Genomic DNA, 26,980 nt, shown 5'->3' on the forward strand with positions numbered 1-26,980 from the left:
TTTTTTGTTTTGCTGTGAGGCTGCCATGATCAGTACTAGCTTAATAGTGAACTTGATTTATTTAGTACTTGTTTAAACCTAGTGCTAAGGATAGTCAAAGTAGAAATGCTTCTATCAAGAAATGCCTGGAGTTCCCGTCGTGGTGCAGTGGTTAACGAATCCGACTAGGAACCATGAGGTTGCGGTTCGGTCCCTGCCCTTGCTCAGTGGGTTAACGATCCGGCGTTGCCGTGAGCTGTGGTGTAGGTTGCAGACGCGGCTCGGATCCAGCATTGCTGTGGCTCTGGCGTAGGCCGGTGGCTGCAGCTCCGATTCAACCCCTAGCCTGGGAACCACCATGTGCCGTAGGTGCGGCCCTAAAAAGACAAAAAAAAAAAAAAAAAAAAAAAAGCTTGAGAGTCTTAGTATTTATTCTCCTAATATTTTCTGTAAAATGGTAATAATCCTCATTATGGATAGAGGATATTTCTCCTGATTGGTATTCTGTGAATGCTTTGTGTTTTGGGGGGGAAATGAAAATTGATATGGTTGTACAGGTCTCCCCCACTATCTGAAAGTGGAGGATGCCTATGAAACCTTTCGTAGCCAAAATGGCATAGAGTGAAGAAGCAATTACCTTAGGACACATCTTGCTGACAGACTCACAAAACAAATGGAGATAAAGCCCAGAAGCCCACAGACACAACTTAGAGCTCTGAGGGCTGGATGCTCTGTGTGGTTCCTGGGGAAGGAGCTGGAGAGGACTCTGCCGCTCCTGGAGTGCGTGGTGAACATGATTTCCACTTGTTGTTGCCCTTTTTTGTTTTTGTTTTTTTAAAGGGAAGATGCTCATTGGATTTCTTTTGATTAGGGAGAACATGTATTAATGTTAGGTCTTTTGTAAAAGCAAAGTGGTATAAAGCAAACTTGTGAAAAGAAGGGCATACCTGTATTGTTTTTTGTTTGTTTGTTTGTTTGTTTGCTTTTTTTGTTTGTTTTTTTTTAGGGCCGCATCTGAGGCATACGAGGGCTCCCAGGCTAGGTGTGGAATCGAAGCTGTAGCCGCCAGCCTACGCCACAGCCACAGCAATGCAGGATCTGAGCCGTATCTGCAACCTACACCACAGCTCACGGCGACGCCGGATCCTTAACCCACTGGGCGAGGCCAGAGATCGAACCTGCAGCCTCAGGGCTCCTAGTCAGATTCGTTTCCACTGCTCCAGGAAGGGAACTCTGGGCATACCTGTATTCTGAAACATGACTGCAGTTCATTTGTCAGATCTGGCATGTGGTGGACAATCACATTAATGTAGAGTTAGCTTGATATTCCTGATCTGTCCTGATTTGGGATTGGGGGGAATATTCTTTGTGTTCCTTCAAGAAAATGTTTTAATTTCCTAGAGTTTGAGAAATGAGTAATTAGAAAAATATATGCTCTGGGTGAAAATGTGGTTCTTCACATTGTGTCTCTAGCAATTAATGATAATTTAGTGAATGGTTGACCTGTTTCTAAGTTTTGTCAGAACATACAAAACGCATGTATTCTTCCCTTCAGCCACTGGCTCTGAGCTCAGAGGGGCCCACAGGTGTGTGTGTGCATAACTACTGCCTGGGGTTAGGTGTGTGCATAACTACTGCCTGGGGCCTAGGTTATTATTTTATAAACCGCTTTTTACCTTGAAAAGAATGACCCATGTAAGTCGTTGGGTTTTTTTGTTTTTTGGGGTTTTTTTTGGAAGTAATTTGACTTTCTTTGTATTAATTTCATCAATATCTCTTCAGTATTTGAATTTTAAAATGTAGTTTTAGAATTATTCCACAATTGGAAAGTATGTAAAACAATATGAAAATTTAAGCCAACAAGTGCTCTTTATCTAGTAAGTGATTATTCTTTTTTTAAATGTAGTTTTATAATGATCTTACTAGAGTCACTGTTTGAGTTCTTTTTTTTTTGTCTTTTTTTGCTATTTCTTGGGCCACTCCCGTGGCATATGGAGGTTCCCAGGCTAGGGGTCTAATCGGAGCTGCAGCCACTGGCCTACGCCAGAGCCACAGCAATGCTGGATCCGAGCCGCGTCTGCAACCTACACCACAGCTCAGGGCAATGCCGGATTGTTAACCCACTGAGCAAGGGCAGGGACCGAACCCGCAACCTCATGGTTCCTAGTCAGATTCGTTAACCACTGCGCCACGACGGGAACTCCTGTTTGAGTTCTTAATGTTTATCATTGAATTGGTAATAAATCCTTTGAGTGGACTTTTTAGAAATAGTTAAATGAAGCTGTGTTTGTTAGTATTACTGTTTAGTTCATTTACATATCACAGTTATCAGAAGTATATTAATTCAGCATAAACTGGCATTACCTGGTTTTCAGGTTATGGGAAGCTGGTTGGAAACAACGCTACTACAAGAACAAATTTGATGTTGACGCAGCTGATGAGAAATTCCGTCGTAAAGTTGTGCAGTCTTATGTTGAAGGCTCTGCTGGGTTCTTCGATATTATTACCAGGTACAAAGAGAATAGTTTCCTCCAAATCTAGCTAATCATTTTAGGAAGATAATTTCTATAATAATATATATTACTGACCTGTATTCTGAAGTTAAACCTAGACTCATTTTTTTAGGCTTCCTACTTAGAATTTCATTAATTTAAATGATACTTGTTTCTAAAGCTTCTTAGGTGTTAACGTATAAACAAAGCTCTTTTTGTGTGTGTTAAAAGCTTTCAACATCAGGGAGTCTGGTTGAGGGTATTTTGTCTTTCAAATGACTGAAGTTTACTTTTTTTTTAATTGGAATCAAAACATAACCGAGTAATAGTATCTAAATGACTGATCAGGAAGCCCGAAAATACTAGGCTTTTTAGAATTAGAATTTGAAAGGGATCTGAATGATGCACTCTCCTCCGTATAATGTAGTGATGTTACGTGAAGTGCTTTCTAATTGGAGTAATCTGTATTTGACTTAAAGCCTTTGATAATTGAGATGTCAGATTGGTGAGGGGTTAGGTAGGCATATGGGGATTGCAACACTGATAGTTAATATCTGGTTTTGTGCTTGAGTAAAGCAAGTTTAGTGTCATCTGGGAATAGATGAAATTAGTAAATAGAAAGTAACTTAATATGCTCAGTGTCAAATATAAAATATTTTATTTTCACGTTTTACTCCCACCAAGACTTTAACTCACTAGGTACAGAGTCAAGACACATATCAGTAGGACTTCTTTTTTCTGTGAATATAACTTGGTTTGTTTGTTTTAAACAAGCTTGCTTAAATACTTTTATAATAAAGAGAAAGTTACCACTGAAAATGTAACAGGGAATTGTAAAATGAAACTATTGCCCTTTTTATTCTCAGTCACAGTGATGTCCCTTCCCTACCTGTAGGCTCAGTGAGTGTAGCTGAAACTGCTCTTCGTTTTCTTTGACGATGGCAGCTCTCGAATTGTAAAGAAACGCCACCAAACACATTTTAAGGATAAAAATCTTCAACAAATTGTGTTTGTGAATATAAAGATTGGTATTAACTACTGTTTATTAAAGATGTTTTGCAGTATTTTTTAAATCAAGGGGCCGTTGGTATGAAGTAAAAAGTTCAGATTTAATAACTTAGGACTCGTGTAAGAAATAATCTATGGAATACACACTAGAAGTCACGTATTTTAGAATATTATGGGTTGATCTAATCTTTATTTGTTTTTTTTCTGTGTATATCATTAACATAGGTTCTTGGTTTTAATGATTCTAGGGCTGTGCGTCCTGGAAGTGGTATTATCCATTCCATTATGCACCGTTCGCTTCAGACTTCGAAGGTATTGCAGATATGCCCTCTGATTTCGAGAAGGGTACAAAACCGGTAAGCTTAACTATTTAGAGCCATAAAATCTATAGAATTGGGCTTAGATAAAAATTGTGTGTCATATGTTAAAGATTTTTTCTTTTCTGCAGTTTAAACCACTGGAACAACTTATGGGAGTTTTTCCAGCTGCAAGTGGTAACTTTCTACCTCCATCATGGCGGAAGCTCATGAGTGATCCTGTGAGTCTTTAGTATTTTGACTGTGTTGGTAACTGGGTTTTTGTTGTACATTTACTAATAACATTAGTCACAGTTGCTTTTGCATCTCATAGGTAAGAGAGTGAAGTGTAGAAACAAAGTATTTGAGTTCTTCTGTATATTTTTCACAACTTTATTTATTTATTTCTCTGCTTTCATTGGCCATCAGTACCCTACCCAGTAAATAAAATCGATTTGTGTTTGGGAGAAGTTCTTTGAAGAGTTGTTTTGCTCTCAGCCTACCTGTAGGGCATCATTTTTGTTTGTTCCAGCCTGTGTGGTGGCTAACAGAGCTCAGAAGACTGGGCCACTTTTAATCCCCTCTGAGCTGCTTTTGTGTGTGGGGAGTGAGACCCAGCTAGAGAGTGGGTTGTCAGTAAATTCTTCACTGTCTTGGGCCCACAGCTGTCTGCTTTCATGTTCTTCTATAATAATGATTTCCCCCGCCTCTTTTAAAATAAAATTGTTGATTTTATTTCACTAGACCTGCAACTTAAAGAACACCCTTTGTTAAAGGAATGAAAGCTCATTTTCTTATCAGGCCTGTGATCAAAAGTAATATCAAATTCTTTACAGCAGAAATGTATGACTTTCCTTTTTGAATCTTTACTTGTTTCCCTGGTATAGGATTCTAGTATAATTGACTTCTACCCAGAAGATTTTGCTATTGATTTGAATGGGAAGAAGTATGCATGGCAAGGTAAAATTTAGATATTATTCCTTTTTGTTAAAATAATATTCTCTTTTTTGTAAAACTGTGAACAAACATGATTTGTGGGACGGAAGAATTTCTGTAAAAGATAAATGTTTTAAGAATTGTATGTAAAAATTTTATATTTTGCCTTCCAACCTGGTATTAGCAATGACTGATGATTTTAATAGTCACATTGCAACAAACAGTAAATTGTGTTGAAATAGATTAATCATTCTATCTTTGATCTCCTTTGTGATTGATTAATGGCACTTGGGACTTGCTCCTTCTTACCATTGACACCTCGTGAGTTGGAGTTGCTGAGAGATCATAGAAACATGTCCATGTGGAGATTGGTTCACACTCTTTGGAAACTTTTCTTTTTTTAATTCAGTTTTATTACATTTATAGTTGCACAGTGATCATCACAGCCCAGTTTTACCATGGAAACTTTTGAAAAATGTGTTAGAAATGTAATTTAAATACTTGACATTAACCATTACCTAAATTTTACATCCCTTTTCTTTTTTTTAATGGTCGCACGCACAGCATATGGAAGTTCCCAGGCCAGGGATTGACTCTCAGCCGCAGCTGCAACCTACACTGCAGCTGTGGCAATGCCAGATCCATTAACTCACTGTGCCAGGCTGGGGATCGAACCTGCACCTCTGCAGTGACCTGAGCTGCTGCAGTCAGATTTTTAACCTACTACGTGACAGCAGGAACTCCTAAAGTTTATTTCTTATTTATCTATATATTACTTATCCGTTCCTCTGTTCACACATTTTGTAAGAATGGCCAATAAAAATTAGTACTAAATTCAAGGTCATATTTACCACTCAAAAAATGTGTGATGACTGTAAAACACAGTAAGTTCTCTTACAAAAACCCAGCTATTGTTTGACACCAAAGCCCCGTTCAGCAAAGCATTTTAACCTCTTCCACTGTATATTTTTCTCAAATGATAAGCGTATTTGGTAATACCATGTTTTCACTTTTTTTTTTCCTTGATTGTTCCCCGGGGTGCAGAAGACCAGTAAAATGACTCAGAATTATGGAGCAAAGAGGAATAGTATCAATTTAATAATAATAATTTACTAATTGTAATAATTATGAGATTTTTAGGGTAGACTTGATTTATGTAGTAATAAGGATTTCATCTTACTTTGATGGAATGATAATGAGAAATGCCATTGATTGGGGCCTCGTAAATGTGCTCTGGTCCTATTTTGTTCTGGATAAATGCGTTGGGGAATTAGGTTGTTTTTGAAGATGGTTTGTGGAGGATTAACGTAGAGGGAGAGGAGACATAGGAGAATAGGAGGTAGTAAATTAAAATATAAGTAAGTTTATTTGTGTTCATTAAATGGATAAGTAAATGTATATAAGCATGTAGAAAACTTGCTATACTGTAGTATAAAAGGAAAACTAAGGCAGTATATATACCTCAGTAGCAGTTTCTCCACAACCTCACCAACACTTATTGTTTCTTTTTTTTGGTAATTGTCATCCCGATGGCTATGAAGTGGTATCTTACTGTGGTTTTGATTTTCATTTCCCTACCGATTAGTGACGTTGATCAGTTTTTTCATGTGCTTATTAGCTATTTCTGTATCTTTTTTGGAAATGTATCTGATCAAGGCCTTTGCTCTGTCTGTTTTTTTTTTTTTTTTTTTTTTTTTTTTGGCTGCACTCATGGCATGTGGAAGTCCCTGGGGAAGGGGTTGAACCCATGCTGCAGTTGCAGCCTGTGCCACAGCTGCAGCATTGCTGGATCCTTAATCTCCTGTGCCTCAGGGGAACTTCCTGCCCATTTTTGATTGGGTTTTTGTTGTGTTTTAGGAGTTCTTTATGTATTCTGGACAGTAATCTCTTATCAGATATATAATTTGCATGTATTTTCTCCCATTCTCTGGGCTGTCTTTTCACTGTCGATGGTGTCCTTGGATGCGTAAGTTTTTAATTTTAATGAAGTCCAGTTTTTTTAAACTATTTTGTTGTTTTTTGCTTTTGCTTTTGGTATCATAACTAAGAAATCACTTTTTCATTTATTAGACTCTCTAGTAAGAACATAACCTTTCTTGAGGTAAAATTTAGTACTGTTATCTTTCAGACTTTATGGAATATAATAATACTTGGTTAATTCCTCGTGTAAGTTGAGGACATTTTAAAATGATAGAAGGTAAAATATATCTGGGTACTTTTCCAACATTTATGGAACATGCGTACTTACCAACATTGTATGTAATAGCGATGTTGTATTTTTATAATATTGGCTTGGTATATATATGACGAATATAGCATGGACATTATGAATGCTGTGTATTTCACGTATGAACAGAGAATTTGAGTAATTTAATCAGAGTCACACAGCGGCAGAACTAAGATCTGGGCACAGAGAGTCTGACCACCATTGGGCTGCCTCTGGGTTGTTGAGAGAATTAAAAGAGCCAGTGCAGGTAACGTAGGAAATATGTGCTCAGGAAAAAGTAGCTCATTCTCAGGCTTTACCATCAGCACATCTGGGTGCAGGCATTCCTTCCAACCCTGGCCAGTGGGGCTGGTTTGGTACTTATCAACCATATTGCTTTCTTAGCACTGCAAGTTGCTTATTGTTTAGAGTTAGCTTCTGGAGTTGACACTGTGGGAAAGTATTTCTGACAGTTTGCTTAGATCCTAAATCTAGTAGGTAGAAGACAAAAGCTAGAAAATGTTATATTTTTTCATGATGTAACTTTTTCTTAAGTGTATGACTACATTTGAACAACTCCCTAGGTTTTTTTCCATCATGTTTACCCAATTTTTTAGGTGCTATAAAATTCATACTAGAACTTAGTTTCTTTTTAACATGTATATATATATAAATAATGTATATTAGAGTTCCCATCGTGGCGCAGTGGTTAACGAATCCGACTAGGAACCATGAGGTTGAGGGTTCGGTCCCTGCCCTTGCTCAGTGGGTTAACGATCCGGCGTTGCCGTGAGCTGTGGTGTAGGTTGCAGATGCGACTCGGATCCCGCGTTGCTGTGGCTCTGGCGTAGGCTGGCAGGTACAGCTCTGATTCGACCCCTAGCCTGGGAACCTCCATATGCTGTGGGAGCGGCCCAGAATTGGCGAAAAAGACCAAATAATAATAATAATAATGTATATTCTCCTGAGTACAATTGAACAAATTTCCCAACTTTGAAAATATGGGGAGTTCCTGTCATGGCGCAGCGGAAACAAATCCGACTAGGAACCATGAGGTTGCAGGTTCGATCCCTGGCCTCACTGGCTGGGTTAAGGATCTGGCATTGCCATGAGCTGTGGTGTAGGTTGCAGATGCGGCTTGGATCTGATGTTGCTGTGGCTGTGTCGTGAGCCACACAGGAAGTCCTCATGTTGCTGTGGATGTGGTATAGGCTGGCAGCTGTAGCTCCAGTTGGATCCCTGCCTAGCCTGAGAACCTCCATATGCCACAGGTGTGGCCCTAAAAAGCAAAAAAAAAAAAATTATGTATATGTATGTATGTATGTATGTGTGTATATATATATATATATATATATATGGCAGCTAAATAATTACAACTTTGGAAACCTTTTAAGGCGGGGAATAATCAAATACAGCAGTGTTTTTTTGTTTGTTTGTATTTTTAATGTCATTTTAGGGCTGCACTCAACATGTGGAAGTTCCCAGGCTAAGTAGGGGTTGAATTGGAGCTGTAGCTGCTGGCCCACTCTACAACCACAGCAGCGCAGGATCTGAGCCACATCTGCAACCTACACCACAGCTCATGGCAACGCCAGATCCTTAACCCGCTGACTGAGGCCAGGGGATTGAACATGCGTCCTCATGGATACTAGTCAGGATCGTTAGCACTAAGCCAGGACACGACTCCAAATACAGCAGTTTTAAGTGGCAGTAGTCTTGCAGAATTATTTAGTTCCATCTGGCATTTCTCTTTATTATTTAAATTTTTTATTTGGCTAAAATGCTATTTATTCTGTATATAGCAGGAGTTACTGTGCCTCAAAAACTGAATATTTTTCTGGTAATAGATGTTGTGTTACTGGTATGTTTCTTTGAAGATTATGCTAAGTCCAAATAAAACAATGACCTTAATTTCAGGGCACTTCAGAGGACAATTTTCAGGCTGAAAATGAACATCTATTCTATCCTCCCCCGAAGTTATTTAAACAAACAAGTCTCTAAAGTTCTTTTGTGTTTAAGTTAATTATTAGGTTTTAACATGTAACAGAATACTAGGCAGTTTTAGGTCTAGAGAAGACATTTCAAGTATTCTAGTTGAACAGAACTTCTGAGTATTTTTGTTGAATGATCTGTCTTTACAGAAGAAACCACAGTCCTAGAACAATGAAGGAATAAGCCCAAACCCTCAGGAGATTGGTTTGCCTGAGGGCATCTAGAAAGGAAGGCAGAAAAGACACTGGTGTCTAGATGGCCACTTGTTCATTTAATTTAAAAAAATTTTTGTCACAAAAGTTAAGATCAAACATGCTTTGCCACATGAGCCATTTTAAGGATGGAAAATTTGGAGTATTTTTCTTCTACATTTGAATTTAGGCGAAATATTAGAGCTCGGTTCCAAAACGTTTTTATATTAGCAGGGCTGTTCTAGAAATGTTCACTTGGACCAGTTGGAACTGAGGTGATCCTAATAGTCGGGGCGGTTGGTGTGTGTTTGTTTCCCAGGTGTGGCTTTGCTGCCCTTCGTGGATGAGCGAAGACTGCGAGCTGCCCTGGAAGAGGTGTACCCGGACCTCACTCCTGAAGAGAGTAAGACTGACGCCCACCCGGCCTTCGTCTGAGTTTCCTTCTGAAATTAGATCTTTTTTTGTTTATTTATTTGTTTTTTGGCTGCATCTGAGGCATATGGAAATTCCTGGGCCAGGAATTGAATCCGAGCTGCAGCTGTGACCTGTACCACAGCTTTAGTAATACTGGATCCTTAACCCACTGCGCTGGGCTGGGACTGGAACCTGCATCTCAATAGCAACCCGAGCCACCGCAGAGACAGTACCAGATCCTTAACCTGCTGTGTCACAGGGGCAATTCTGAACCTTTTTTTTTCGTGTGTCAGATTTTTCATAAAGGCATAAATCATTGATTTTACTTCTTTGTAACGGAATTTACTTCTTTGTTATGGCATCTGTAAATTGTATAGTAATTAAATGAAAATTTTAAGTTGTAAGTGTTTGTTTTCTCCGTCTTCCTTCTTCCTTTCATCCTTCCACACCCTGCAAATAACAATAACTGCTTGAAGGTTCAGTTGAGCCAAAAGCATTTGCTCTCAGAGTGCTATTGTTATTTTTCACAAAAATGGGATTTTGTCATTAATACTGATAGTTAAAATATTGGGAAATTGCAAGGCTGGGTTCAGCTGGGAAATTTATTTAACACTGGTGTAAAAAAACCTATAGAAATGATTTCTCTATCAACCATCCTTAGAATAGTTTTGTTTCCAGGTGAAACAGTTTTTTGTTTGTGTTTCCTCAGAGAATGTTTATATATCTTGTATATAAGAAATTGAGTTCTGTATAAATGAGGAAACGTTGACCCTTATCTTACAGTCCTATATTCAGATATCTTTTAGTTATTTTTTCTGATAGTCATTGTTTTTGAAACTTTCTTGTCTTTTTTATTCTGTAAGATATATCACCTGTTTAGGCCTATTATTGTTAAATTCATTTTTCTTTTTTCCTTTTTTTTTTTTTTTTTTTTTTTTTAATTTTCCCACTGTACAGCAAGGGGGTCAGGTTATCCTTACATGTATACATTACAATTACATTTTTCCCCCAGCCTTTCTTCTGTTGCAACGTGAGTATCTAGACAAAGTTCTCAATAAATTCATTTTTCAAAAGCCTTATAATTAAATTTTTTAAATTTAGATGCTGCTTTTAATTTTGTTCTCATAAAAATTACTTTTGCAAATATAATTGTTTGATCTGTATTCTTTATTCCCCCCAGCCAGAAGAAACAGTCTTGGAGGAGATGTTTTATTTGTGGGGAAACATCACCCACTGCATGACTTCGTATTAGAGCTGTACAAGACAGGCTCCACAGAGGTATGAGCTGTTCCGTCATGACGTGTTTTTAGATAGTATATTTATTTGATTAATCAGGAACACACTTTTAAAATTTTGGTAAAATGTAAACAAAATTTACCATTTTAACCATTTTAAGTGTATAATTCTATGGCATTAAGACCATTCGCAGTGTTGTGTAACCATCACCACTGCCCATTTCCAAAACTTTTTCTTCTTCACAATCAGAAACACTGTCTCCATTAAACAGTAGTAAACAATACCTCTCCATCCTTCTCCTGATATATACCAGTATATCCTTGTGCTATATACCAGTACAAGTATATACCAGCCTCTGGTAACCTCTCTTCTACTTTCTGACTCTATGAATATGCCTGATTTTCATTCCTCACATAAATCTCATCAGATGGTATCTGTCCTCTTGTGTTTTTAAGGTTCAGCCTTTTTTTTTTTGTCTTTTTAGGGCCACACCTGTGGTATATGGAGGTTCCCAGGCTAGGGGTCGAATTGGAGCTGTAGCTGCAGCCTACGCCACAGCAGCGCAGGATCCAATCCACATCTGCAACCTACACTGCAGCTCATGACAACACCGGATTCTTAACCTACTGAGCGAGACCAGGGACTGAACCTGCGTCCTCAGGGATAGTAGATTCATTTCTGCTCAGCTGTGACAGGAACTCCAAGGTTCAGCCATCTTGTGTCAGATTTTTCTTTCTTTTATATCTGAATAATGTTCCATGATGTGTATACATTATATTTTGTTCATCCGCTCATCCATTGTTGGGAACTTGAATTGTTTGGGAACTTGAATTGTTGAATTGTTGGGAACTTGAATTGAACTGTTAAGGATGATGCTTCTGTGAACATTGGCGTACCAGTGTATGTTTGAGTTCTGGCTTTTCATTCTTTGGGTCTGTAATCAGGAATGTATTTTTCCATAGTCAGTGGACGTACCACCTGAACTATGTCACGGGATTCAAGGAAAGTTTTCTTTGGATGAAGAAGCCATTCTTCCTGATCAGTAAGCATTCATTTGTGTATAATACGGGGTGACTGGAAAGATGTTTAGTTAACATTTTTACTTTGTTGCTTAAATGTTTAATTTTCTAATAATAATGAGAAAGTAGTGAAAAACACAATAGAAAACCTCTGGACTGAAAAAAGACTTGGGCTCAAAGCCCAGTTCTTGAACTTAGTAGCTCTGTCACTTTGTACCAGGAGCCGTCTCAGGCACATAGGGTCACTAAAACACTATGAGACTATCCACAAAGTCAGAACTCTTTTCATAATACTAAGGTGTTATGATGGTGTTTGTTTTTCTTACTGTTTTCCTCTTGAGTGTATCCTGGAGTTGTCCAGAGGCTAAATGTGGTGCCATATCTCAAAATGTTGAATCAGAATCAGGTAATAGAATCTGCTGTTAAGATAGATATTAAGGGAGTTCCCATCGTGGTGCAGTGGTTAACGAATCCGACTAGGAACCATGAGGTTGTGGGTTCGGTCCCTGCCCTTGCTCAGTGGGTTAACGATCCAGCGTTGCCCTGAGCTGTGGTGTAGGTTGCAGACGCAGCTCGGATCCCGCGTTGCTGTGGCTCTGGCGTAGGCCGATGGCTACAGCTCCGATTGGACCCCTAGCCTGGGAAACTCCATATGCCGCGGGAGCGGCCCAAGAAATAGCAAAAAGACAAAAAAAAAAAAAAAAAAAAAAAAAAAGAGAACAGAAAAAGGGTAAAACAATGGGGAAAAAAAAAGATATTAAGCCACATATTAAGGAAATTTAAAACAATGATACTCTTATTTGGTTTTGTTTTACTTTATAAAATGTAGGGGTTTTTTTTCCATTTAAAAACGTTATGTAAATTAATGTTTGCCTTATTACAAGGTTGTCCTAGGTTTTTTATAATAGGTTTATTACTGTTATCTTTTTTTTTTTTTTTTTTTTTTTGGCTTTTGTCTTTCTAGGGCCGTACCTGGGGCATATGGAGGTTGCCAGGCTAGGGATCTAATTGGAGCCATAGTTGCCGGCCACAGCAACACCAGATCCAAGCCACGTCTGTGACCTACACCTCAACTCACAGCAACGCCAGATCCTTTAACCCACTGAGAGAGGCCAGGGATCGAATCTGCGTCCTCAAGGATACTAGTTGGATTCGTTTCCGCTGTGCCACGACGGGAACTCCCTATTTCTGTTATCTTTAAATTAGTTATTTCTTAAATGTCTTAGTTTTAATTTTCAGAAAGTAAATATTGGTAGATATAACCAACATAAACAGAAGCTCTTTGGCGTCCTTTATTGTTAGGAGTGTAAAAAGGTTCTAAGATCAGAGCTTGTGATCAACTAGAATTGCGGCTTGTAAAATACATGTTTCTTCATCTTTTCTAGATACTGTTGGGTGGTTTTCCAAAGTGATTACACTGTTTTATAATCTCTGTGTCAGTTTGTGAGAGATCTTGTTGTTCTCTATTCTTGCAAACTCTTGGGATTGTCACCACCTTAATTTTTGTCAGTCTGGTGGGTGCTTGTTGGGATCCTCTTGTGGTTGACAGTTGTATTTCTCTGATGACTAATAAACTTGAATACCATATGGTATATCTCTTAACTATTTGGTTTTTCTTATTTATGAAATACTCATACTGTTTTTCTATTCTTTTATCTGTTCCCCCATTCAATCTTCCTTTTTGGTGTGTAGGTATTCTTTACAAATTCTGATATAAGCCCTTTGCCCGTATTTGTTTTCTGTTAGTGAGGAAGAAAAGGTCCTTTTAAAAAGATATATATGATTTTATTGTTTTTGTTGGTGCACTTTTATGATTTCTCGTTCTTAAAGCCTAACAAACATAGCAACGTCTTGCTTCCACTCATCCAGAAGGTTACAGTTTACAAACAGATGGTTCTTCTCTTGTTTCTCCTCAGAGTAGTATGTTCGCCTGTTCCCATGTTAAGAGATCTGACACAGAACGGGACAATCAGGTAAGTTTCCCCGGATTCACGGCATTTGCCCAGAATACAGCTCTGAACTTGCAAATAAGTTTAAGAAGACCTCTGATTCAAGGGAAATGGCAGCTATTATTCCAGCAGTGCTTTGAGATTGGAGAGTCCCTGTGTTGCAAACCTCAGAGTAGAGCCTCTTGACTTTAAATTATGTATATTGTTAAGGTTACTGATTTAACAAGCTTGCTTCTCTGCTTTCTGGTTTCCCCTAACAACCTCTAATTCTTCCTGGATTAGAAAAGTGGGAGGTAGGAAGTAGGAGTTTCTAGGAGTGGTTTGCTGTGTGGGCACAGACAATCTGCACTCTGGAGGCCCACAGAGCTTCACTGCATTGTAACAGGTTATTTTAATTATATTTAAAATCATGGCCTTGCAGAGTTTAAAAACAAAACTATTATGTGCTTTACTTTGGTTAAAATGAGATAGAATGAATTTGTGGAATTTTTTAATCAATCATTGATATAAACTTAAAGGGCTAATTTCTGCTGTCTGGAAAACTTATACTTCATTTCTTCAATGGTGACAGCATTTTTTGAGTATGTAAAATATGATTGTTTAGAAAAATGAGTCACCAAATTCACCACTCATTTGTGTAACTGTTATATATAATTACTAATTTTGATGAGGGTTTATTTTTGTTTTCTTCAGTCTTGAGAGTAGGGCAAACACATTCTAGGAATTCAAGGATTTTGTAAAAGCAATTTCTGAATACTCCCCTCCCACACATTCTTATTTCTCTTACTCTCAGAGAATATTTTGGATTTTACTTAGGTTTCTTATTGTTAAGTATAAGCATGTTTATTTTTATATCTTTTATGAATTTAGATAGCAGCTGCCATTCAGAAAGGCTTTTAGTTGAAGAAAACCATTGTGAATTTAGAAAATCTTCCTAGATTACTTGCTTTTATTTATCTTTACCCACAGTCTTTGTTTATCTTTGCACATAGCTTGTCCTGGCTCTTTGTCTTCAGGCTCTTCTATTAAGGGCAGAGTTCAGAACCGTAAGCCAGGCTCTTCTGACCACTGCCGACAATCCAGCTCCAGCAAAGCCTGTATGTTCCCTTGGTATTAGCCCTCGGGCTCAGTGCTCCCAGCTCAGCTTCAGACCAGTTACCGCTCCCGGTCCTTTCTGGATTGGTACATGTCTGCTCTGCTCCTCAGTTTCTTGGCATGACTTCAAGGCCTGCCTTCCTGCCTTCTAGAAATAGTTAATTCTGTTTAACTTTCTAATTAGGATAGAGAGTTGCCCAAGGAAGAGTTAGAGAATTGACAAATCGTGGAGTTTTTCTTTGTGTGATGATGGTGATGGTGGTGGTGATTTCTAAGCCCGAAGGGGTCTTTATGATGTTGTTTGGTATCCACTCTTTTATGCAACAAATCTCAGATCCAAGTGTATAGTCAGGTATATGTTGAATATATAGCTTCATGATAAAATTGACTTAATTGAGTTGGTTTCCTAAGGATTCATGAAACTCTTACCTTATGATGTAATTTTCTCTGCGGGGTCATGTTGAGGCTAAGAGGCAGCTTACAGTAGTTTTGTGTGTGTTTATTTGTGTCAGGGCTGCTGTTTTTGTGTCCCAGTGTTGTTTTGTCTATTTATAAACAAAAAAATCTGAAAATGTAGCTTCCAGTGCCAGCTGCCAGCTATTTCTGTCCGTTTTGGCTCCTGACACTTTCCCCTTCTCTGTTTAGATGCATCTGGAATTATAGTCCATGTTTGAGAAGTTGTTTCCTCAAGTTGACTTTAGGTGGTTCTTGCCATCATTTTAGGTCTTACCTGTAGGGTTGAGAAAGTATATCTTAGAGGTATTTACATGCGTTACATTCATAGAAGGACCCTTAGAGAATATGGTTAGCTGTGACCTAGGATTTTTTTTGTCCAATTCTATTTCCATAAGTCATTCAACAGAGTAGTAATTTAACTTTGAATAGAACTGAGCCATCGCCATTCATTCTGTTCTGCCTCCACCATTGGAATTTAGACATAGTATTTTTTCACTTTTAAAAATTATATTGAAGTATAGTTGATTTATAATGTGATAATTTCTGTTGTGCAACAGAGCGATTCAGTTATATGTGTGTATATATGTGTGTGTGTGTGTGTGTATGTATCTCCATTCTTTTTTTAGATTCTTCTCCCGTATAAATTATCACAGAATATTGAGTTTGAGTTCCTTGTGTTCTACAGCAGGTCCCTGCTGACCATCCATTCCATATACAGTAGTGTGCATATGCCCATCCCACCCCTCAATCCATCCCTCCACCTCACCTGTCCTCTTTGGTAACCATAAGTTTGTTTTCAAACTCTTGTGAGTCTGTTTCTGTTTTGTAAGTAAGTTCATTTGTGTCATTATTTATTTATTTTTTAGATTTCACATGTAAGTGATGAGATACTTGTCTTTCTCCATCTGACTTACTTCACTCAGTATGATGACCTCTAGGCCAACCTGTGGGCCTATTATTTCGCTTCTTTTTTATGACTGAGTAATATTCCATTATGTATATGTGCCACATCTTCTTTATCCTTTCTTCTGTCATAGACATTTAGGTTGCGTCCATGTCTTAGCTATTGTAAATAGTGCTCCAGTGAACACTGGGGTGCATGTATGTTTTTGAATTATAGTTTTCTCCAGATATATGCCCAGGACTGGGATTGTTGAATCATATGGTAGTTCTGTTCTTTGAGGAACCTCCATTCTATTCTCCATAGTGGTTATACCAATTTACATTCCTACTAACAGTGTAGGAGGGTTCCCTTTTCTCCACACCCTCTTCAACATTTATTGTTTGGAGAATTTTTGATGGTGGCCATTCTGACTGATATGAGGTGGTACATTATTATAGTTTTGATTTGCGTTTCTCTGATAATTAGCAATGTTGAGCAACTTTTCATGTGCTTTTTGGCCCGTCTATATGTCTTCTTTGAAGAAATACCCATTTAGTAGATCTTTTGCCTGTTTTTTGATTGGGATTTTTTTTTTTTTATATTGAGCTGCATGAGTTGTTTGTGTATTTTAGAGATTAATCCCTTTTCAGTTGCTTCATTTGCAGATATTTCACCACTTCAGTAAGTATGAAAACTGGACAACTACATGTAAAAGATTGAAATTGGAACATTCTCTATTGCCGTACACAAAAGTAAACTCAAAATAGATTAAAGACCTAAATATAAGACTGGATTCTTTACAACTCTTACGGAGGAAAACAGACAAAAATGCTCTTTGACATTGACATAAATTGCAGCAGTATCTTTTTGGACCCACCTCCTAGAGTAATGAAAGTAAAAACAAAGATAAACAAATAGGACTTAATTAAACTTAAAAAGAAAATGTTACAAAGAAAATCATAAAACAAAAAGAGAACCTACAGAATGGGAGAAGATATTTGCAAACAAATAGACATAGTAGTTTTAGAATAATTCTTTGTGATTTTTAAATATATAAAACCTATATGTAGATTTAAAATTACAAAAAAGTTATGTTCATGTTGCAGCAGCACAATTTTCTGTTGATCTGGAGTAGTGGACACACACACATACCCATCTGTCTCACCTGAGTCTCTGAGCACACTGACCTTTTGTCCTGCACACCTCTCCACTCTCCTTGTCGTCTCTCATTCTCACCCTGGACCAGAGTGCCAGACCTAGGATCTCTGGATCCTCACTCCACAAATCACCACTGCTCTGGAATATTTTGTTCTTTCCAATTATTGTTCATATCTGGTTTTTCCCAGGGAGCCTCTTTTGCACTCTTTTTCTGATTGCTGTAGTGGTCTCCCAGCTGATTTTTTTTTTTTTTACTTCCACTTTCCTTGTCTCATCTTTCTTAAACACTGCTGCGCCTCAGAGATCTCCATTCTTCCCATAATTTGGCAGAGCCATAGCTCTTTGCCCATGCCCCCATCGCCCCTCCTTGCCATCAGGCTGGTCCCTTCCACGTCCCACTGATCTCTGTGCCTTCTTCCATTGTTCAGAATGCTCCTCCTTTGTAGCTCACTCTTCCTTGCTTCTCTTTTCTTCTCAGAGGTAATCTGTGATTTACATAATCTTTAGAGAGTTTATTTTCATTAGTGGCATGATCAGGTTTCTCTTTTTCTCTTATGGCACCTGGCATCCTTCTAAACCTAGGCAAAAGCTCGGTTGTTTATGGTGTTGGAATCTGTGTTTGCCAAGGTCTTCTAAAAACCCAGACTCTTTTTTGTTTGTTTGTTTTTTTTCCTTTTTTTGCGATAGAAAGGCATTCCCATGTGGCTCGGCAGGTTAAGGATCCAGCGTTATCACTGCTGTGGCACAGGTTCGATCCCTGGCTCAGGAACTTCTGCATGTCATGGGTGTGGCCAAAGGGAAAATTAAAAAAAAAAAAAAAGGAAGCCAGACTGAACTCTTCAGAGAACTGTTACTGAAACTTTTCTGTATTCACTTTTGGATGGATCAGGCAAGGGACAGAATGTTTTATCTCTTTGAGGATTTTGATATGACCAGTACTGTGGTGTTTGTAAGACTCATGGTGGGAAAGCAGGTAGCTTGAAACCCAAAGCCCGAAGAAGTGGGAGGCCATGGAATCAGGAACAGATTTGATGGTTGAAAACATTTGGGAGAATTAAACTATACATAAGTGTAGCTGTGGCAATGCCACATCCTTAACCCACTGTGCCAGGCCAGGGATCGAACCTACATCCCAGTGCTCCAGAGATGCCGCTGATCCCATTGCGCCACAACAGCAATTCCAGAAGGATCAAACTTTTGCTGCCTATAATCCTTCATAGACACTGAGCTGGTTAACTTCTCCTGAGAGAATGTCAGAAAAGGCATCTTAAGTCCTATAAACTCTTTAAGTCCTTTAAAATGTCAGTAATACGAATCATGACGCTTCCCTTGCAAGAACAGTTTGCATTGATATGCTGATTAAGCATTAATTATGGAATGTATCGGGGAAAGGTGAAAATAAAACTTGATATTTGGTGTTTTCCACTTTCATTGTGAAGTGTGCTAACACTCTATGATAGTACTTAAAATACATATCTAAGGATATTTCTCAAAGCAAATGTAGTTGGAAAAGGTGTTATACATTCTGTTTTTTTCTATTGAGACTTGTCTGTGGTATTTTCTTCTTACAACTAGTATTTAAAGTGCTACTTGTGATACAAATAAAAGCACTATTCAGTTTCCTTCCTTTCAGTTATGCTTAGGTTTTAAATTTTTGTTTTGTCCTCAGTGTGTTTATGAAGACAATAAAATAATAGAGAGGTTACTAATCAAGGAAGGGATCTGAAATGCAGTCCCTTGTCAGAGCTGGTATGTTGGATAGAAACTTACGCTGGCTGAGGCTGCACAGTTCCACCTGGAGAAGTGGTTAAAAACCCAACATAGTGTGGCTTTGACCCTGGCCGTGCTCGGTGGGTTAAGGATCTGGCGTTGCGGTAAACTGCAGCCTAGGTCACAGGTGGAACTTGGATCTGGTGTTGCCGTGGTTGTGGTGTAGACTGCAGCTATAGCTCTGCTTTGACCCCCTAACCCGGGAACTTCCATATATACTACAGGTGCAGCCTTAAAAAGAAAAAAATAAAAACTTCTTTGTTCACCAAACAGTATAAATCCAAACATAATTCTCTGACCTCAGCCAGGCAGCCTGTTGAGTTCAGAAGCTGTTCTGTTAGCACATCTCTTCCGTCAGGGTGCTTCTGGCTATCTCAGTATTGCTGCTTTCCCTCTCCTGATTAACTCCCCACAATTAATGCCTTTTGTTTCTGGTGGTGGAAATTTCTCAAAGTAATTTGTATTTTTTCGCCTTTATTATTTCCATTGTTTTTATTCATATATTTTAGTATAATAAAATGATTTATGTTATTTTCAGTGTTCCTGTAAGAATTTGAATTACATAAAGCTTTTCTGGAAAAAAAAAAAAAAATTTCCTGCTGTAGCTCAAATTCCGTTTCTGTCCTGGGAACTTCCATATGCTGCAGGTGTGGCCAAAAAAGAAAAAAAAAAAAAAAGGAGTTCCCATTGTGGCTCAGTGGTAACGAACTCGACTAGTATCCATGAGGATGTAGGTTTGATCCCTGGCCCCACACAGTGGGTGAAGGATCTGGTGTTGCCCTGAGCTATGGTGTAGGTTGCAGACAAGGCTCGGATCTGGTGGTGTTGTGGCTCTGCGTTAGCTGGCAGCTGTAGTTCTGATTCACCCCCTAGCCTGGGAACTTCCATATAATATGGGTGTGGCCCAAAAAAGAAAAAGAAAAAAAAAAAAGAAAGAAACTTTGAAAGCTTGGATCCAAGTAAAAAATTACCTCTTGGGTCTTTGGCTAAGGGATTCCTGCCTAAGTCTGTTGTATTGTTAGGAAGTTTAAGTTGTGACTGATGTTATCACATTGAAAAAGTACAGTAGAGTTGTCTTTAGCTTCTTTTGTTATTTTAATTTCAAAAAACGTAGTAGTTCTTAGTATATGCATTTTGGGGAACAAATTAAAACATTAAAAATCTCTGACCCAGTGAGAGCATAACTCTTTTCAGAGATAGAACAAGTCTTCAAACTGTCCTCAAGGATCTAAGGGAAAAGAAGGTGTTCCTCTTTCAGATCTTAAGTAGTGTCCGTTGTCCCTTCAGTAGGGACCTCCAGACTTATTTTTAGATACTCCTGCTCTGTCCCCTGATGGCTAGTCTTCTGATGGCTTGTGCCATGTTAAGCACATAGGTCTCTCTTTTGAGTGCAGCATGAGGGGAAGTGGGACAGATCTTGGAGATTGTTCTAGTAGCTTGGAAACTTTTTCCCTTTCTGAGCATGAGTGGGAATAATGGAATTTTAAAACAATTTTAATGAGGAACAGTTGATATATGATAAACTGTACATTTTTGATGAATAAATGGATTTGCTTTCCCAAACATTAATTTCAGCTGTCTTATCAAACCTCATTGTTGTTCAGGAGATGATCCCTGTGACCTGGGACTCTCTCTTCTCCCTAGGAGCTTGTTCCTGGCTGTTTTCCTTTCTTTGGTAGGTCAGGTCTTTCTGTGCATGACTTGCGGATGACTTGTGCGGTGATCTACTCCTCCTCTTCATCTTCTCACTATGCGCTACGGCTGACCGTTCGTTCTGGATTGCATCTCGGGTTGCCTTTACTCTCTGACAGCTTGAAGTAGCCTCACTGTGGCCAGAACAAGCCCTTCCTGTCAACATTCCAGCTCAGCCAGCCCATCTTACTGCCCACCTCTGTGCACATCCTATTTCATTTCCATTCAGCCCTTCTCACTGGGGGGGGGGTCTCACCTGAGAACCCAGAAAGAGAACTTAGAACATTTGATTTGCTGCCTGTAATGAGCCAATTTGTGTCCTGTGCCTTTAGAACGGTGCTAGTTCTGTATCTTCCTTGGGAGACTTGGGAACCTAGTGACTCATCGTTTTTTGTGAGGCTTGTTATTTCTCTCTGACCCCCATTGAAAAGGCTGCCCCAATTCAACTTGACTGCTCCTTGTTCGTGGGACCCCTTTCCATGTCTTTGCTCCAGCTATTTCCTCTGCCCTCCTCCACCAGTCCTGTCCCACCTTTAGTCATAGCCCATTGGGTGATGTTATCCTTGATCCCAGGTCCAAGACCCCCGATCCTCCGTACACACACATTTTACCCACATGCACAAGGACGGGTGCGTGGAAGGCATGTATACACACATGCTTTGATTCACCATCTTTCCTGTGTCTGCTGTTGACTTTTTTCCTTATTGAACTGGTATGAAACATTGCCTGTTTATTTCCAGTATTGGAAGAGGGGGAAGGCTCGATGCCTGGTCAGTGTTTGTGCTCCACTCCCATCCTGAGACTGTGTTTGCAGTGGGCAGTCTGAAAATGTGTTGGGTAAATTGCCCAAAAGGTCTGCTTGCACTAAGATAACTGCTTTGAGATACTTTAGTTGCAAATCTTGCTTTGTTATCAGTTTTCTGTCTTTACTTTGTATCCGTAAACATTTCACACTGCCTGTCCCACCTGGCCCTGTGCTAAGCCATCTTGAGGTGAGAACATTTGAGGGAGAGACAGTTGCCACATGAAGAGTGAGTTATAAGAGGAGCAGATTGAATTAGGTGGAATGTTGTTCAGCTGTTCTTGACCGCCTTGTGTCTTTATTATAAATGAAGCTGTTTTTGTGTACTTAAAAATACACAGTAAATCCTGCAACAAACATTTCTCTGTCATTAAGTGGCAGTAGTTAAAGAGAAAAAAACTGCTCTCTAAAATGTTAACCAGTTCAAGAAAGCCTTTTAAAACTGATTGCAACTCGAATCTATAATCTTGGGAGGATTTTTGAGAAAATAGTGAAAAAGCACAAAGAAGGAAATGAAATGGTTAATCGTACACATAACCTTTTGATGAATGTGTGTATTTTTCCCACGTCATTAAGGATTTTGTTACATTTCAAAAAATACTGAGGATACCATTTTTTAGAAAGAACCATAGTTTTTTTAACCAGTTCAGTATTATTTATATACACTTAGGTTTTACAGTTTTTCAACATTATGAATAGTGATGTTATGAGTATCCAGTATAAACCAGGTGCATATCTGGAGTCCTCGAAGAGGCATTGCTGTGTCAGAAGGCAGACTCATGTGCTTACCAATCTTTGGGAGACACACACACACACACACACACACACACACCCACCCACCCACCAGAAAGGAAGTTTGACTCAGCTTATTAAAAGTCTCATTGTACAGCCTTTGTGTATTTTTAAGTTGTGACTATTATATTCTCACAGAAAAACACATTAGTAGAGCAGGATATGGGCTTCCAACTGGGAGGTTTAATGTTCCCCCCCTCCCCCACAGATTATTTGTGTTCATTTTTCTGATTTTGCAAATGTTTCTTTTGGTGTTTGCATCCTTGTTGCAACAATAGCTGATCTTCCCTAAGATCTAGAGGGATAATGGTTGCCATGGACCAAACAAAATGAAAGGTGTCTGTTATGTTTTGTTGTCGTGACTCTCTTGGCCCTGTCTCTGATGTCATGCTGGCATTTCTCAGGAGTTGGGTGGGCAATGTCTGCTGTTTCTCTGTGATCACCTACAGTTTGTTAGAACATAGCTCTTCCACAGAAAGTTGCCTGAGGCCCATCCTAGGAACCAGTAGTGGTTTGGTGAGGAAGATATTTAGCCATTTGGCAGTTGGGCACGATTTATTTATTACTAAAGTAATTTTGGAGAACACTTTTGAATTTTAGTTATTCCGTTAAAAGATCAAAAGTCCCTCAGTTTACATGGTAGTTAAGCTAGGCTAGTCCAGTGACATCATTAAATTGTGTATTGTTCTCTTCTAGTATTAATTTTAAAGACCCACAGTTTGCTGAAGATTACGTTTTCAAAGCTGTAATGCTTCCAGGAGCAAGGTAATAACAACTCAGTTATAAAACATAAACTCTAGGTGTCTTTTGTATGAACATTGTTCATCCCTATAGCTAAATACTGTATTTTTCAAATACTTAGAAAACCTGCACCAGTGCTGAAACCTGGCGACTGGGAGAAATCCAGCAATGGGAGGCAGTGGAAGCCCCAGCTCGGCTTCAACCGGGACCGGCGGCCCGTCCACCTGGATCCTTCAGCCTTTAGGACTTTGGGGTGAGTGGTAGCTTTCTATTTGTGTATATTTGCTTTTTCTGAATCTTCCACAAAGCATTAAGCCAGCATTTATGCCACAAATATTTGAGACCATTAAATACTACTATTTTGTGGGTATTTTAATGACTTCGATATTTTTCTGCTTTTTCTTTTTTTTTTTTAATTCATTTCTCTTTGGTTTACTATTGCTTTGTGTTGCTTGAGAATTCCAATATTTTCTCTTTAAGAGATTTTGCTATCCTTCTGACCAGTTATTTCAAAAGAATAAGACTTTTTTCTACCCTCAGGAAAATGTTAGCCAAATTAACATCTGGCAGGGGCTCTGTTTAAGTGTCAACAGGACCTCAGTGCCCACAGAGCCACCAGCTCCTTGAGTTTTGCCCAACCCAGTGCTCGAGCAGCAGTGCCTCACTGTTGGCTTGAGTTTGCATTTTTGGCCTGTTAGTGAGATCAAGTCTATTTTAATATGTCTGCTGGTCCTTTGTATTTCTTCTTACGTGAATTTCTGTTTTTTCATCCTTTGCCCTTACTAGCCATTGAATTCTTTTTCCTCACTATAGAGACAACTGTACATAAAACAGCATGTAAAGCTGGGATAAATCAATGTTCTGGGGCAAATATTAATGAATTACTGTTTCTGAATTGATGTTAACTCATAAATAGATTTTCCCAGTTCATAGGAAGATTCAGGGCTTTAGGGAGTAGGTTAGCATCCACAGCATATATTTCATACAGTGACTAGTAAGGGAGAGTGTGACACAGCACTTAAGGTCACAGACTTTGGATCCTAAAGGCCTGGATTCAGATGCCTTGTCTTACCACTTGATATTTTTGTTCAAGTCACTCAGCCGCTCTGTGCCTCTGTTTCCTGTGTGAAACATGGGAATAATGTTACACCTACTTCATGAGGTTGTTGTGGGGATTAACTGCTTATGAGAGTTTCTTTTTGTTGTTGTTGTTGTCTTTTCAGGGCCACACTCTCGGCATTGGAGGTTCCCAGGCTAGGGGTCCAGTTGGAGCTGTAGCCACTGGCCTACGCCACAGCCACAGCAACGTGGGATCTGAGCCGCATCTGTGACCTACACTGTAGCTCACAGCAACACTGGATCCGTAACCCACTGAGCAAAGACAGGGATTGAACCTGCCACTTCATGGTTCCTAGTTGGATTCATTTCCCCTGCGCCGAGATGGGAATTCTGAGAGTTTGTAAACACTGTATAAATGTTGGCTGTAATTGTGGTCGGGTGTTTTAGAGGTCTATATTTTTAATAGTAAAAGAAATACAACTCTAAAATATTCTTAAGATAGCTTTTTTGCATTATTTCAGCCATGTTGGAAAACAGAACAGAAATACCTCTGAAAAGAGTCTTATGTTCTAAAGATACTCTGAATTTTTTTTTCTCTATTTTTTGGTGGAAATTCCCTGGCTAGGGATCAAACCCTCACCACAGCGGCATCCTGAGCTGCTACAGTGACAGTGATAGAGATCCTTAACCTGCTGTGCCACAAGAGAACCCCCTACTCTGAACTTTTGATCCCGATTCTTATTCTTGAATTTATCGTGATTTTTTTTTTTTTTTTTTTTTTTTTTTTTTTTTTTTTTTTTTTTTTTTTTTTTTTTTTTTTTTAGTCTCCGTGCAGACACAACGCATCTGAGCCTTCCCCCCACCCCCACCTCGTTCCCTGCCCGACCCCCTCATTTTATCGTTCTGGACGACAAATAATTTTAGAGGAGCCTAGTTATATGCCCAGGTCTCTAAATGTTGTTATCTGTACTACTAGTACTAAATGAAAGGACTGATTTAGTAAAATAGGAGACGTCGACATGTAAATATTCTCTAGGTATACATGTCACACTGAGGATGACTGTAAAAGATCTAGGAAATGTTTGACATAGTAAATTGAAAATTGTAAGATATAGAGTAGTAGTATATATACCCGTGAAAGCTCTGGGGTTGGCGCACTGTACCCTCTGAGGAGTCGAAAATCCGCTTATCGTCGCTCTCTGCAACCATGGATTGTGGGGTACCCTAGTATTTACTGCTGAGAACAATCCACCCATAAATGGCCCTGCACAGTTCAAACCTACGATGTTCGAATAGAAACAGCAACAGCCTGAGCCTTTAAGGATAAAACTAAATATAAAGCAAAAAAAGAGAAATAGACCAATTATTTTTTTGCATAAAGTAATTAATATTTACATGATTATAAGAATTTTGATGTGACAATGAACACTTGCTCTCACATTATCAGGTACTGTTTTGAACTTGTGTTCATTAAAATATTTTAAGTTAGCATTATCTTAATACAGCTCTAGCGGCTGCCAGCACTTGTTTAAGTAGTGTCAACCATGATGTGATGATGGATAGATGTGTATATCATTCTCTTCTGCTGGGGGTTCCTTTTGTAGCCATGTTATGCCGAGAGGCTCAGGACCTGGCGTTTACGGTAATGCTGCACCACCACCTGCGACTTACCAGGGAAACTTGTACAGGCCCCTGCTGAGAGGACAAACCCAGATTCCAAAGCTTATGTCAAGTAAGTTTTCACTGGTTGGTTATTTTCCATGCTAACTTGAATACCGTAACAAAGGATGGTTTCTGATCGTTATTACTAAAAAGAGTGATTGTGTCAGTGCAGAGGTGGTTGACTTAAAAACATAATATTTCAAAGAATTATAAGAGAATACTTCATTCAGTCTTTGAGATTTGGGGTGGGGGGAGCATGCTCAAGGCATGCGGAAGTTCCCAGATCAGGGATCCACGCCTTGCCACAGCAGCAACCCAAGCCACTACAGCGCCAGTGCCAGATCCTTAACCCATTATGCCACAGGAGAACTCCTCAGATATTTTTATCTTACCTATATATAGTTAATTGAGTAATATAAATTGGATTTCTTACTTTCATTTATAAATCTGTTTCTGAATGAACATAGGTATGAGGTATGTGAAACAAACTACTCTTTATTTCATTCATACAAGTAGTGGGGCAATTAAATACAATAGATATGTGATTGGAACCACTTAATTACTTGGAGGACAAAAATATCCCTTTCTTGATCCAAATTATATCTCAGTAGCTACCTGACATAAAGACAGGCATTACGGTAGGTAAAACTATGCCTCTAACCTGTGATTAGTGTAGACGATGGCCTTTCCCTGACCCCATATAACTTGTTTTGTGGACAGAAATGTTAACCATAAAAATAAACTACATGACATTTGGATTGCTGTGGAAGTGAGAGAAAGAGTTGGATGTTAGGTTTCACAGATTTTGTATTTATTTTACTTTTTTATTTTACTTTTTTTAGGGCTGCAGGTGCGGCATGTGGAGTTCCCGGGTTAGGGGTTAAATCGGAGCTACAGCCCCCAGCCCTACGCCACAGCCACAACAACTCCGGATCCTTAACCCACTGAGCAAGGCTAGGGATCAAACCCACATCCTCATGGATACTGGTCAGATTCGTAAACTGCCAAGCCACAATGGGAACTCCTGTATTAATTTTAAAGTGTTCTTCATTTTATGCTATGTTTGAGCTCCATGGCTATGCCTATTTTCAAGAAAGCATGTGTCGTGGGCCAAGTGCTCAAAACCGCTGTATACTTTGCTTCTCTGTTTCT

General features: G+C 38.9%; 1 protein-coding gene across 1 annotated transcript in view; it reads left to right on the top strand.

Annotated features, from left to right (window-relative positions):
• Window positions 1-26,980, top strand: part of XRN2 (5'-3' exoribonuclease 2) — an 85,860-nt gene that overhangs the window by 38,899 nt on the left and 19,981 nt on the right. The window contains 12 exon segments of the mRNA XM_005672749.3: window positions 2,355-2,458; window positions 2,461-2,489; window positions 3,728-3,835; window positions 3,928-4,017; window positions 4,663-4,735; window positions 9,420-9,503; window positions 10,695-10,792; window positions 11,713-11,792; window positions 13,686-13,742; window positions 23,063-23,131; window positions 23,229-23,360; window positions 25,771-25,898. Of these exon segments, the coding sequence (XP_005672806.2) occupies window positions 2,355-2,458; window positions 2,461-2,489; window positions 3,728-3,835; window positions 3,928-4,017; window positions 4,663-4,735; window positions 9,420-9,503; window positions 10,695-10,792; window positions 11,713-11,792; window positions 13,686-13,742; window positions 23,063-23,131; window positions 23,229-23,360; window positions 25,771-25,898 (1,052 nt within the window).

The sequence above is a fragment of the Sus scrofa genome, chromosome 17 (genome assembly GCF_000003025.6).
Source record: "Sus scrofa isolate TJ Tabasco breed Duroc chromosome 17, Sscrofa11.1, whole genome shotgun sequence".
Classification (NCBI taxonomy): domain Eukaryota; kingdom Metazoa; phylum Chordata; class Mammalia; order Artiodactyla; family Suidae; genus Sus; species Sus scrofa.